Below are 15,432 nucleotides of genomic sequence, written 5' to 3' on the forward strand. Positions count from 1 at the left end.
TGTTCTCTATTCTGTTCCATTGATCTCTGGGTCTGTTTTGTGCCAGTACCATACTCTTGTGGTGATTACAGCTTTGTAATACAGCTTGAAGTTCAGAATTATGATGCCACCAGCTTTGGTTTTCTTTTTCAACATTCCTTTGGCTATTCAGGGTCTTTTCTGGTTCCATACAAATTTTAGGATTATTTGTTCTACCTCTGTGAAAAGTATTGATGGTATTTTGATAGGGATTGCATTGAATGTATAGATTGCTCTGGGTAACATAGATATTTTAACAGTATTTGTTCTAATCCATGAGCATGGAAATTTTTCCATTTCTTTGTGTCTTCCTCAATTTCATTCATGAGTGTTCTACAGTTTTCAAAGTACAGATCTTTTACCTCTGATTAGATGTATTCCTAGGTATCTTACGGTTTTTGGTGCAATTGTAAATGGGATTGATTCCTTGATTTCTCTTTCTTCTGTCTCGTTAGTGTATAGAAATGCAACTGATTTCTGGGCATTGATTTTATATCCCGCCACTTCACTGAATTCCTGTATGAGTTTTAGCAATTTTGGGGTGGAGTCTTTTGGGTTTTCCACATAAAGTATCATGTCATCTGCGAAGAGCAAAAGTTTGACTTCTTTGCTGATTTGAATGCTTTTTTTTCTTTTTGTTGTCTGATTACCGAGGCTAGGACTTTTAGTACTATGTTGAACAACAGTGGTGAGAGTGGACATTCCTGTCATGTGGACATCCCCATCCTCACCTTAGGGGAAAAGCTCTCAATCTTTCCCCATTGAGGAAGATATTCGCTGTGGGTTTTATGTATATGGCTTTTATGATATTGAGGTATGTTCCCTCTATCCCTATACTGCAGGGAGTTTTAATCAAGAAAGGATGCTGTGTTTTTTAAATGCTTTTTCTGCATCTATTGAGAGGATCGTATGGTTCTTGTCCTTTCTTTTATTAATGTGGTGTATCACATTGATTTGCAGTTGTTGAACCACCCTTGCGTCCCAGGAATAAATCCCACTTGGTCATGGTGAATAATCCATTTAATGTACTGTTGGATCCTACTAGCTAGCATCTTGGTGAGAATTTTCACATCCATATTCATCAGGGATATTAATCTGTAATTCTTTTTAGTGGGTCTTTGTCTGGTTTTGGGATCACGGTAATGCTGGCCTCATAGAATGATTTTGGAAGTTTTCTATATGCCAGATCTTCTTTATCCATTCATCAGTTGATGGACATTTGGGCTCTTTCCACAATAATTCTATTGTTGATATCAATTTTATTGCTCTTTACTATTACCTTATTAAGTATATATCTTTATTTTGTTTAATGTTGTTTTAAAATGTTAGTGGTTCTAAGATTTACAATATGCATCTTTAGCTTATCACAGTCTACCTTCAAATAATATTACATTTAACATATAATACAAGAATCTTAAACTCTTTACTCTCACTTCCCCATTTTCCTTTATGCTGCTGTTGTATGTTCTTTATTTCTCCATTTCTTATAAAGCTCACAACATATTGCTTTAAACAGTTACCTTTAGAAAATTTTTTTATTTTTATTTTTTTTAAAAGATTTTATTTATTTGTCAGAGAGAGAGAGAGAGAGCACAAACAGGGGTAGTGGCAGGCAGAGGGAGAAGCAGGCTCCCCACTGAGGAAGAGCCCAATGCTGGACTTGATCCCAGGACCCTGGGATCATGACCTGAGCCAAAGGCAGATGCTTAACTGACTGAGCCACCCAGGCATCCCTTTAGAAAAATTTTTAAATGTGAAAAATGTTTTCTCCTCACTTACATATTTACTATTTCCAGTACTCTTTATTACTTTTCATAGATTCACATTTCTATCTGGTATTTTCCTTCCTTCTGAAGAACTTTCTTTAACATTACTCATTGTACAAATTTTTTGGTGATCAATTCTCACAGCTTTTGCTTGTTTGAAAATGTCTCTATTTTGTCTTTATTTTACTTATTTATTTTTTAAAGATTTATTTATTTTTGGAGAGAGAGAGTGCATGCAAGTGGGGGGAGGGGCAGAGGAAGAGAGAGAGAGAGACTCTCCAGCAGACTTCCTGCTGAACGGGAACCAGACTCGGGGTTCGATCCTACAACCCTGAGATCATGACCTCAGCCGAAATCAAGAGTCAGATGCTTAACTGACTGAGCTACCCAGGCACCCCTATTTTGTCTTTATTTTTAAAATATATTTTACTGGGTACTGAATTCTAGGTTGTTTCTTTCCTTTAACACTTTAAAGATACTGTTCCATCATTGTTTCTGATATGAAGTTTGTTGTCTTTCTTACTTTTGTTTCCCTGTATTTAATGTGTCTCCTCATCCTCCCCTGCTGCTTTTAAGATTTTTTTCTTTATCACTATTTTTTTTTTTAAGCAGTGTAATTATGACTTATCCTGATGTGGATTTCTTTTTGTTTATCCTTCTTGTAATTCATTGACCTTCATGAATCTATGGGTACTTTTCATTGAATTTGGAAAAATTTTGGCTATAATTCTTTCAAATGATTTCTATCTAACCCCCTTTTTTCCTGGGACTCCAATTACATGTTAGTCTGCTTTATACTGTCTCACAGATCACTGATACTCTATTTATTTTAATGAGGGATGAGAGCTTTTTGTTTTCTGTGCTTAATTTTGGAGAGTTTCTTGAAAATACCATTATGTTCACAGTCTTCTGCAATGTTTAAACTGCTGTTAATTCCATCCAGTGAATTTTTTATTTCAGATTTTTTTTTATGTCTACAAATTCCATTTTTAAAAATATTTTTCATCTCTCCACATTGTGCTCATGTTTTCTTTTAATTCTTTTAGCATCTTTATGACAGACTATATTTTCCAGTATGCTCACATTCTTTTCTTTTTTTTAAAGATTTTATTTATTTGAGAGAGAGCGCACATGAGAGAGCACCAGAGAGAACATGAGAGAGAGCATGAGTTGGGGGGGGAGGGGCAGAAGGAGAGGGAGAAGCAGATTCCCCATTGAGCAGGGAGCCCAATGATGTGGGGCACAATCCCAGGACCCCGGGACCATGACCTGAGCCAAAGACAGATGCTTAACCAACTGGAGCCACCCACGTGCCCCACATTATTTTCTGTTGCACATGCCCTTCTACAGCTTTGCTACTGCCTAATCAAGAGATGGCATCTATGTCTCCTCACTTGAAACTGGTCAGGCCCTTGTGGATCTGTTGCCTGAGAATATGGATGTTATGACACTTATTTCTAAGCCTGGGTCATAAAAACTATACAACTTCTACCTTGTTTTCTCTCTTTTATGTGATTCTCTCTCTGATACCCATCTACCATGCTGTGAGAAAACCCACATCAAATGGAGAAGCCCATGAGGAAATGAACCAAAGGCCAAAGCCTGAGCTACTTAGCTCCCAGCCAATAACCAGCACCAGCTTTCCAGCCATAGTAGTGAGTTGTCTTGGAAGTAGGTCCTTTAGATCTCAAGTCAAGTTGCTGCACCTGATGCTATGTAGACTTTCCTTCTGAGCCCTGCCCAAATTCCAGATTCATAAACAAAATCATGATTATTTTTTTAAGCCAGAAGTTTTAAATGGTTTGCTGTATACTTGTAGGTATTTATATTTTCTGTCTTAATTCCTTATCTTTTCATTCTGTCATCTCTGTCTTTTGCATATTTTTATTGACTGTTTTTTTTCCTCATTGTGGGTCACATTTTTCTGATTCTTTGTAGTAATTTTTGATTGGATGCTGGATTTAGTAAATTTTGTTGAGTGCTATGTATTGTTTTGTTTTAAAAGAGGATAGGACTTTGTTCTGGCAGGCAGTTAAGTAACTTAAGTAACTTAAGAATCAACTTGATCTTTTTGAGGGTTGATCTCTTTACAGTGGGACTAGAGTACTTTTTACTCTCTGGTGGGGTACAGCAAACTTTTTTTGTAATAGGATAGATAGTAAATATTTTAGGCCTTGCAAACCTTATTTTAGGCTGTTGCAGCTGCTCAAATTTGTTATGCAAAGCAGCTGTAGACAGTAGGTAAATGAATGGGTGCTTCTTTGTTTAAATAAAACTTTATTTACAGGAATAAGTGGTGGGCCACATTTGGCCTGTGAGCACTGTTTTGCAGATCCCTGCTCTAGGGCAGGAGTTCTTTAACTTTTTTGGTTTTAGTACCACTTCAAACTTTTATCTAGGTCTCCAGAGATCTTTTGCTTATTTTTTATGTATATCAGTATTTACCATATTAGAAATTATAGCTGAAGAATTTGAGTCTTTATTCATCTAAAATTAAATAATGATTAACCTATTATATGCTTGGATAAATAACATTTTTTAATGAAAAATAACGGTTTCTTCCAAAACAAAAAATCGTTAGAATAATGTTATTGATTTACTTTTTTAGTGTGAATGTCTTGTGTCTGGCATAAGAGAGAACAGCTGGAGTCTCATATGTGTTTCTTCATTAAATCTTTTGCAACATACCATTTCAGATAGCATTTGTAACACTCCATTGTGTACTCATAAGAGAATGATTCTGAAAAAGGCAAATAACATCTTGGTATTATTAGGAAGATAGTTGTGACCTTGTTGATCCCCCGAAAGGGTCTTGAAGTCCTCCACACGTCCCCAGACCACACTTTAAGATCACTTATCTTGGGCAAGATTTGCCTCCGGTATGCTAAGGCTTGACTCTTCTGGGATCTCAAATGAATATGCTAGATATTTGAAGAGGTATCCGTACTCTGCACTTTGTTTGTTGGGAACTCTAGTGATTCCCTACCCTTTGTGACCTCTGGGAATTGTTTAGCTTACTGCTTCCCAGTAATTGTTCCTTTCCCAGCAACTGCTGTTCTTTGCTTGTCTTTGTAGTTTCACCCTCTGCATGTACAGCACACTCTGTGCAGACTTCTGGAGTTTTTCCGCGGGATAACTCCTTCCTCAACTTAGTGAGACTGAAAGATTCTCTTAGGCTGTGCCCTCCCTGCATTGCAGTCTAGAGATTGCCTTCAGTCAGAAAGCGCAGTTGTTCATAGGGCTCACCTCATTCATATCCATTCTCACAGGATTCTTAGTGGTGCCTGCAGATTGTTGTTTCATATGTGTTGTCAGCATTTAGTTGTCTATGGTGGGGGGAGGGGCAAGTCCTGTAGCAGTTATTTCTTCGTGTGCAGACATCTCTGATTGTTTGTTTCTTTGGGTTTTGTTTTTAACCATATCTGCTGAAACAATTACATTGAGGTCTTATATGTCCTCTTAAAACATATTTGTTGTCTTAGCCTTCAGTAAAAACTTTCATTTTAGTATTCTGTTCATGTTGATGAAAAATAACTTTTACACAAAGGGGACATTTTCCACCATTGTATGAGGAACAAAGAAGAATGTAGTCGTTTATTATATATGTAAGCCATTTATTTGCCTTTTGTTTTAGGCAAGTATGTGGGCTCTTTATGTCTCAGCCTCTTAGTAAAAATGTATCTAGCATGTTAACAGGAAATGATAAACAGAATATTATAACTATTTTGTTTTTTAGTTTTAAGTCTTGTACCTCAGGAGTTAGTAGCTACTCTTACATACCGTAGTCATACAGACATAGATTCAAATTCTGGCTCTGTGCTTTACTAGATATGTAAATGAGACTGTTTGCTTACCCTGAATCTGAGCCTCTGTTTCCTTATCTGTAATGTGGGCATGATAATGCTATATTAAATAGGAATGAGAACTTTTGGTAACAGAGCTGCTGCTGCTTTTTTTTTTTTTTTTTTTGGTAATAGAGCATCTAATAACAGTGCTTTAAACAAGGTGGAAACTTATTTTCTCTTTCTCTTCATATAAGAAGAACCTGGCAATTCAGGAGTGGTATGACAGCCCCACAGTGTATGTATTGTGGACCTAGATTCCTTCTCTTTCCATTCTACCATTCTTAGCTCAGGAGTTGTATCCTCAAGGTCACCTCATAAGTCAAGGTACCTACTGGAATTCTACCTCTCATGTTCATATCCCAGGCAGCAGAAAGGAGTGGGGGGGGGAGGTAAAAGGGGTATATCTTCCTTTAAATAAATGTTACAAAATACGGTCATTTGATTCAAATCTTACTGGCCATAACTTAGTCATGGGGTCATATCTAGCTTTAAGGGAAGGTAGGGAATATAGTCTTTTAGCAGGATGCTATGAAGAAGGAAGGCAAAGGGGCTGTTAGATTGGCATCCAGGAGCATCTGTCACTATTGTCTTCTCTTGCAATTTCATGGGTTCCCAGTGAGTTGAGAAATTATCCAGGAGTCAGCCGGTGGAGACCAAAATATCACCCTTGTAAAACTGACAAAGCTGATTCTTGAGAAAGGGGCTTACATCTGCAGTTAAGTGTGTTTCCTAATATTGAACCCTAGCATTAAACAGACTTGTCCATCCAGTCCATGAAAGTGCTAGGCCAGGTAGAGCCTGTCCCTATTAAATTTGTGGCATGAAGGAACAAAGTCAATGTGTGTGTCCTGTCAGCAGCTCTTTCTCAGCATAAAGGGAGGGTGGGTGAGGACTAGAGAGGCTGGGAGTGTTACTTACATCATCAGAAATGGGAAAGTGTTACCCTCTCCCTTCTCCCTTCCTACGATGCTTTATCCTAAGAGTTTAACATGATGTTTGGCACTGAATAAGCATTCAGTATATGGTGCTTATTATTATAATGATGATTTGAGCAATTTGAGTAGCCACCATGATGTCTCAGAATCTATGCATTTAATCTTCCCACATATGTTGCTATTTGACATGTAGCATGGTTTCTATGCAGTATTATTTTTTTTTACTTCACCATGAGATAAAATTGGTAAATAGTTTTAAAAGGCTGTATAGGTACTTTTAGACCAACAGTTTTTAAACTTTTGGTGAGGTCACCGTTTCATTTGCAAATGTAATGAAATTATGTAGATAGCATAAATTATACATATGCTTTCTGGGAATACATGGATCTGAAGAATTTATGGCAGATAAAATTTAATGAACTACAAATACCTCCATATTACTGTAAACTGGTATCAATGACTGTTGAATAAGTACAGTAAATTAACAGGAAGGTGAGAGTGGTTAAGATCATGTGAGGCAGATGGACAGACACATGTTTCAACTCTAACTGTGCCCACCTACTAGTTATTATTAACCCGGGTGTTACTGTTTTTCTTGTTTTAAATCAGTAAAATGAAGGTGATAATAGCTTCAATATCCACGGGAGAGGAGTAAATGAAATAATACATATAAAGCCTTACTTCTGGGCCAGAGTATCCACTTGCTCTTTTCTACTGTTGCTGTTGTTTTTATAGTCATTATTGTTGTTACCCTTCTTTGCCTTTCTGACCTCACCTTGATTATCTTGCAGGTTTCAGTGACTAAGTTATCTTGAATTACATAACTCGGAGATAGAATTATTCTGAGCAAACAGCTTGGTCCTTTAGATCTGTTTTTGTTTAAAAAAGAAAAGCAAAAGTCCTCAAGAGTAATCTTCATGATCTTTGATCTCTCCATAATAAGAAAGAACTTTCACAGCCTGCTTCTGGCTCATCAGGGAAACGGTCTTTTGTGTGCCCTTCAAAATTTCCCCTTCTTCCCTTGCTTCCTCTCATGTCTCCTTCCTGGCCCACCAGAAGGAGAAAGATGTCAGTTTGATACCTCTGGCCTCTTCTGAAAACCTGGTAATGGCATTTATCCTGTCAGCAGTTCCTGGGTATTTAGTGTTTTACGTCTTGATCTGTCTTTATTATTTGAGGAAAAGTCCTTAACTTTCCCCATTCCTTTCTGATGAACAGCTTGGGCTATAGAAGTTTGGTCCCCTCACTAAGAGCTACAGATCCCCTGCTGTTTTTATAGGTTGACTTTTGACACAGGCTACTTCTGTTCAAGGAGCTCATTGTTACTAAGTTAGTGCCAGTTTATACCAGAACTTAACTTTTAAAGCACATTTAAATAGACTTCTTAATGGTTTTTTTTGGTTGATGTTTAAAATTGTCTAGTGGTTTTTTTTTTTTTTTTCCAAATGACCCAAATAACACATGCTCAATGTAAAAAAATATTCAGAAAATATATAAATCATGAAGAAAGCTCTCCCATAGTTCTCCATAGACTCCACCAAACTAGTCACTTCTACTTTTTTTATATGATTCTATCTCTATCTATATGTATGTATATAGATATATATATAATATATATATCTATACATACATATAGTTTTATATGCCTTTAAAGTTTTTTTTCTTTTCCCCCAAATGAGATTCTTCTATATATAGTTTTGTATTCTGCTTTTTTCCCTAACCTATTATGTGTGTGATTGTTTTAAATAGTTGTATAGGATTTCATAGAATAGATATAATTTACTTAGCTAATTCCCTATTGAGATGGATATTTAGGTTGTTTATGATTTTTTAGTGATTTAACCCAGGATGGTAAACATTTTTCTGCATCCATTTTTGAGTAGTTGTGGTTTTTTTTTTTTTTTTTAGTGCATTCTTAGAAGTTTAATTCATGTGTCAAAGGCTTTGTACCTACTAACTGGTTATGAAAGTAACTTTTTCTAATCAAATTTGGGTATTATCAATCATTTTAATATTTTTCAGTGTGATAACAAAACTAACGTCTGAGTGTTTTAATTTCTGTTTCTTTGATTATTAGAGATTAAACATTTTTGTGGTTTTTGGCCACTTGCATTTTTTCTGAGATTAATTTTGTGTTATGTAGTCTTGCTAATCTTCCTAAGATATGTATATTTTAAAAATGGCAGAATTTTATTTCTTGTTTTAAGAGATTATATTTTAAAATTATAGTATTATATATGCTACAAATATATATTATAAAATTATATTACAAATGATTTTGTTTTTGCTGGACTTAATTTCTTACTTAGCTAATTATTTTCAAGTATTGACATAGGAAATTAAGTAATTAGTAAAGAAAACCAAGCTTGTTAGAATAATTTATTTACCTAAAATACAAATGAATTTGACTGAAATTCTTAATGCTTATTTGCACTTTAAGGTACCTATTTTGGTTTAACTTTTTAATTTGCTCACATCTGGTTCTTGACCATGTTCTAGATAAGAGATGCCTGTATAAATGTGTATCTGTATTTTTACTTGTTCATTTTCATCATTGTTAAAATGAAAGGAATTGGAGATTGTTGATTGAAGTACTCATTTTAGCAAACTATGATCAGAAGATGCTTGGATATGATCCTTCCACATGATAAAGAGCATGTTTTTATTTTATTGCTTTTAGAAGAAAAACAACAGTGAAGACATTATGTATTTATGCGGACTACAAATCTGATGAAAGCTATACTCCAAGCAAGATTTCAGTCAGAGTAGGAAATAATTTTCACAATCTTCAAGAAATTCGGGTATGTCTTTCAAATTTTAAAAAATATGTTATCTTGTTACTCTTGCTCTTTAGAAAATAGTGACATTTGACACTAGATTAGACAGATTAAAATGTTAATACATAAAAGGAAAATTATTAATATTTAAGAAAACACTTTTAATTTTTTATATTTAAAAAATTTTTTGAATTCCGATTGTCATCTTAGTTTTTTTCCAGTGTTTTATTATGGAAATTTTCAGACATACAGAAAAGCTGAATTGTATAGTGAGCCCCAGTATACTCACCTCCTAGATTCTATAGTTATTAATGTTTTGCTATATTTGATTTATTATCTGTCCATCAATTCATCTAATTTTTATACTCATTTCAAAATAACTTGCAGATATTTGTACCTACCACCCCAAATACTTCAGCATAACATATGATAACTGGAGTTACGAATATTTGCTTCAGGTTTATTTTTTAAGGTACAACTTATATGCAGTTTCCACAAATCTTAAATATATTATTTGTGAATTTTCACAAATGCAAACATATGTGTAACCCCGACTCCTATTAACATATAGAACATTTTCATTACCCCGTAAAATTCCCTTATATCCCTTCCCAATCAATCTCCATGTCTGTCCTACTCTCAGAGGTAAGTGTTGTTCTAATTTTGTTTGCTTATTCATTCATCCATCTATTCATTCATTCATTCATTCATTCATTCTATAGATCAGTTTTGCCTGTTCTAGCATGTCATATAAAGGAATCACAGATGGTGTAATTTGTTGTAAGGCTTCTTTCATTCAGTCTAATTTTTTGACAATCCATCCCTGTTGTTGCATGTAGCAGTACTTCATTTTTTCCATTCCTGAGTTATACTCCATTGTTTGAATATACCCCAATTTATTTATCTGCTGTATAACTTTTTGAAGCCATTAGGATAATGCTTTTGTGACCTGAATGTTATTAGTCCCCAAATATTTACATTTCAGAGATACTTTCAATGAGTTTGAACTTTGTACTTGTAAAGTTCTGGCCCTTCACATTTTTTCTTGTCAGAAAATCATTGAGCTCAAATAATCATTAAAATCTTTTCAATTAGGTGATTCTGAGAGATCTGAGAAGCACCTGTGATTTTTGAAAGACTTCCAGCCAATTTGTGGCCTAGACTCTTATTTGACTTAGTGTTTATAAGACCCTGTCTCTACATTTATATTTCTTCCCTGAGTTAGTAATAAAATACTTAATAAGAATCACATATACTTTCATTATTTACTCATTAAATGCAGTGTTACTTCCTTGTGAAATTTGTTTATGTGTTGGCAAATAAGAATAAGTAAGGACATTGTCACCCACAGGTGTTTTGTTTTTTTGTTTTGCTTTTTCATCCTTTGAGGTAAGTTTGCAACTTTTTTGAGATGACCACCTGGTCTTATTCTAGTTATCTTCCTTTAATTTTAAGGGATGATCCTATACATTTTCTTGACTACTAATTTGTCTTTGAAAAATCATCCTAAGATATTCTTCTTTTAGTTTAAAAATATTTATTTTGTGTGGCCATACTGGTTAATATGTACTTTCCATGCTTGAAGAAATTCATAGATTAGTTCTTCATTTTCTTTGTAAGTTTCTTCGTTTAACCCAGTGCTTTTTTCATTCAGAATATTTTAGATTCTTTTTATTATCATAATTACATTGAGCCTTTTGCTAGCTCTTTTAGTCATATGATACATTTAATCAGTGTTTAATGCTTTAAGGACTTGAGATATTCTTATACTTTGTTAAACATTTTGTATTTATCACACGATTGGGTTACTCACAGTGAGCAGCCTTTTGGGAGCAGAGCTGGCTTGTTTGGTTTAAAATTAAAGGTTTATCATATAATCCCTCAAGCAGGTTGAATTATGTGACACTGAAAATAAAGTTTTGATCCAGGATGTGTGTGGCATATATTTGAAATGTCCACTAGATGTCACTGTTGTCCTTTAATTGCTAGTCTCATAATCTAGTTAATAAGACCTTAAGTAGTTAGTCTTCGTTGTAACTCGTTTTTCTCAGAGTATATATATTCAAATATTCTTTGATGCATTTTGGGAAATGTACATATTCATACGTGATTTCTAGGTTTATGTACTAAATATATATTTTGTATTCTTTTGTAAATGGGACAAACTTGGAATGATATTTGGACCATTTCAGAATACTTTTAATCTAGTTTTTGCTTCTATTATATCATTTAAGTACTGAAACATTAGCCACATAGAATAAGGGCTCTTTTAGGTAGTCTCTTATATTTTATTCCAAGTATGTTTATATTTCTGTGTAGTGACCACATAGCCTCACGAGACCAGTAATACTAAATATTACCAGGTGATAATGTAAGTTGTTTTCCTGAAAAACTTAATGAACATACTGCTTTTCTGCCACAGTTCTCACTAAGGAACCATAATTTTTGGATTTTGCTTTAAAATATTAGTGCCGCCTTTGCAGCTCATGATATAAAGTATACTTTATCTTTTAATTATACATCTTTTTACGTGATTTATTCTGTTTACCTTTTTTCCATTAAAGAAATAATCTGATATCATTTTGTTTTTTAAGGGAAGATAAGCAGATCATGCTTTTATTTTCTTACATTACTACTGTATAGGATATAAATTGTTATTTTTTAAAAAATCTTCTAACTCAGATACTAAGACAAATGATTAAAATAGTGTTAACTTTTATGAGGTTTTTAGAGCCATCATTTCATTAGTTATAGGACTGATTTAACTGAGTGGAAAATCCAACTAAATCTTTTTATATTTTTCCATGGAGGGTTGCCCACGGGAGGGTGTAGTGTGTATTGGAGTGTTTAATGGGTTTTCCTTTTTTACTAGAAATTATGGATTTGTTTACTTGAAACACTCTAAAAACCTATTTTCTGTCATTTTATTATTGATTTGAGTTGATAACCTTACAAAAATTTAGTTCAGGACAAGAAAAGCTAATGGCTACCCCCTGTCTATCAAAAAATTATTATTATTATTATTTTTTAAAGATTTTATTTGTTTATTTGACAGAGAGAGACACAGTGAGAGCAGGAACACAAGCAGGGGAGAGGGAGAAGCAGCTGAGCAGGGAGCCTGATGCGGGGTTCGATCCCAGGACCCTGGGATCATGACCCGAGCCGAAGGCAGACGCTTAACGACTGAGCCACCCAGGCGCCCCAAAAAATTATTCTTTTTTTTTTTTTTTTGATTTTATTTATTTATTTGAGAGAGAGAGAATGAGAGAGAGCACATGAGAGGGGGGAGGGTCGGAGGGAGAAGCAGACTCCCTGCAGAGCAGGGAGCCCCATGCGGGACTCGATCCAGGGACTCCAGGATCATGACTTGAGCCGAAGGCAGTCGCTTAACCAACTGAGCCACCCAGGCGCCCAAAAAATTATTCTTTTTCTGTCATCTGTTTTCCTTCATTTCAGTTATAAAACACACTATTCTATCTTGATCTTTGTAACCTCTGTTGAAAAATCTCTAAGAAGAGATCAGGCCTTCCCTTTACTCTTCTGGAATGCATATTTCAACCTCTATACCTGAGGAGGGACTTACAATGGAAATAAAGTTTAGACTTTCTGCTTATATTATACTTACAAGATACTCAAACTAGGTTTGGTTGAATAGAATGCTTTTGATGCCAGAACTTCTCTTGAATAACTTCCTTGATAACATGATGAATTCATTTATGCCACTTATTCTACTTTTTTGTTTTTAAAATTGTCCACCCTACAGATACTGGGAACCAACAACCTAAGAACATTTCATGAGATGCTTGTGATTTATTGCTTCTACACAAACTACTTTTTCTTTTTAATTTTTTTATTTTTTACACAAACTACTTCTGTGTAGAAGTGAGGACTTAGCATTTCAGAGTCTTTATGGCTTTATCTACTCAGAACACTTCATCTTGGGCACCTGGGTGGCTCAGTTGGTTGAGCGACTGCCTTCGGCTCAGGTCATGATCCTGGAGTCCCAGGATCGAGTCCCACATCGGGCTCCCTGCTCAGCAGGGAGTCTGCTTCTCCCCCTGACCCTTCCCCCCTCTCATGCTCTCTCTCTCTATCTCATTCTCTCTCTCAAATAAATAAATAAAATCTTTAAAAAAAAAAAACACTTCATCTCAGTTGTGTTACTTTTGTGCAGGAAGTCATGTTCATCATATTATTGAGGAAGTTATTCAACAGAAGTTTTCAAATAAAGATAAATGCTTTTAAAATTTTTATTTATCTATCTACCTGTTTAGTTATGTTTATTTTTTTCAAGTAGGCTCCATGCCCGGTGTGGGGCTTGAACTCACGACCTGGAGATTGAGAGTCCCGAGCTCTATGGACTGAGTCAGTCAGGCCCCCCACTTTTAAAATTTTTAAATCATTTGCCTTTTAGCATTATGTTTTGGTTTAATGCTGTTTTTTTTCCTTTGCCCTCAGAAGGAAAAATATGTGCGAAGGAAATGTTTTGTCATTTAGTGTGAAAAACCAAAGAATAGTCTGTCTTAGATGTAACCATTTTAACATCGTAGAAAACATCTCCAGCTAAAATTCAAAATTCAAGAAAACTTAAAGTCCTCTTCAGTTTGCCAACTAGTTATTTACCTCTTTAAAAACGATTATAGAAATTTTTGTACTTAAATATGAAACTAAAGTGATTTATTAGACGTAGAATGACAGCTCTCAAAATTATTTCTATACAGTTCTTTAAAAAACAACTTGTTAACTGAAGGTTAAATAGATATTTTCAGCATATGTGAAAGTTGTCCTTTGATTCATTGTTAGCATTTTGCTTCGAAAATTTGTGACTGCAAAAGGATAGAATATTAATGGAGCACAAGATTGTGCACTTAAGTGAATTTTAAGCTTTTTGTCTTCAGATAATAAAGCTGTTACCAAAAGATTTTTTTTTTTAAGAGGAAGCTTGAAACAAGTCTTCAGTGTTAAGAGAGCTGTAATGATATTTTTCTTTTCTTCCATGTGGGTGAGCCTTTTGGCTCTCTTCCTTGTGTCTTGAATCAGTAGCATGGCTATGGGAGTCCATATTTGGTACTTTGACAAAAGTGGTTAAAAAATCAGCTCTTCTGTTAGCATAACATTTACTATTATAATTTGAGTTCTGTTAATGTGTGTGGTAGAGTAAGAAGATGCAGACAAAGTCTCTGACTCTATCCAGCGATCTTAAAATCTACTTATATTTACTTTCTGATGAGGGGTCTGCTTTAAACAACTTGATATAAAGTGGAATGATTTAGGCGGTACCTATAAACATAAATTGGTTTGATAGGACAGTGTTTAATTTATTGAGCCTTTGGAAAAAATAGTTTTTGCTGAATTTAGCTAGTTTAAAAGAAAATGTTTTTAAAAATTAGTTTTTATAACTGACCCTGGGACATCTTTGAAATGAGTGTGGAATATTTTGTTGTGATACACATAATTTTTAGGCCAGAAATGTTATCCTCTCTTATCCCTCTCAAAAAGTAACATACGCAATTTTAAAAAAGTTATTCATGATTATATACATTACTTATTTCCAAAATGGAGTTGAGATGACTATGCATTTGGGGTTATTTCCTTTTGAATCTAAAATGTTACACAGTGGAATATTATGTATATATTTTAAAGATCTTATTTATTTTGAGAGAAAGAGAAAGTAGGGGAGGGACAGAGGCAGCGGGAGAGAAAGAATCTCAAGCGGACTCCACACTGATGTGGGGACCTGACCCTGAGATCATGACCAGAACTGAAACCAAGAGTGGGATGCTTAACTGACTGAGCCACCCAGGCGCCCCTATATATTTTTTTAAGAGATTAATATTCTTTTATCTCTTGTTTTTTTGTTTGACCACAAAGACTATAGAGGTGTATCTGGCATTCTCGTTACAAGACAGACTCATGCTTTATTCAGTAGATATTTATTTATGACCTGCTAAGTGCCAGGCACTGTATTAGATACTGGGGATACAGTAAAGATAGTCACTGTTTCTTCCCTTAAACACTTCATAGTTTGGTGGAAAAGGCAGACAAATAAATAAAGAATTACAACAGAATCTAGTAAATACACATGGCGCCG

At 34.7% G+C, this 15,432-nt stretch overlaps 1 protein-coding gene across 4 annotated transcripts in view; it reads left to right on the forward strand.

Moving 5' to 3' along the window:
• Positions 1-15,432, forward strand: part of ANAPC10 (anaphase promoting complex subunit 10) — a 226,378-nt gene that overhangs the window by 31,324 nt on the left and 179,622 nt on the right. For all 4 annotated transcript variants that reach the window (XR_004682448.1, XM_035022993.1, XM_035022995.1 and 1 more), the window contains exon 4: positions 9,245-9,365. Coding sequence is in view for 3 of the 4 variants with exons in the window: in XM_035022993.1 (XP_034878884.1) it covers positions 9,245-9,365 (121 nt within the window). In the remaining variant the exon portion in view is untranslated. The remainder of the gene's footprint in view (positions 1-9,244; positions 9,366-15,432) is intronic.

This window comes from Mirounga leonina, unplaced genomic scaffold (genome assembly GCF_011800145.1).
Source record: "Mirounga leonina isolate KUSES-001 unplaced genomic scaffold, KU_Mleo_1.0 Mir_176, whole genome shotgun sequence".
NCBI classification, from domain to species: Eukaryota; Metazoa; Chordata; class Mammalia; order Carnivora; family Phocidae; genus Mirounga; species Mirounga leonina.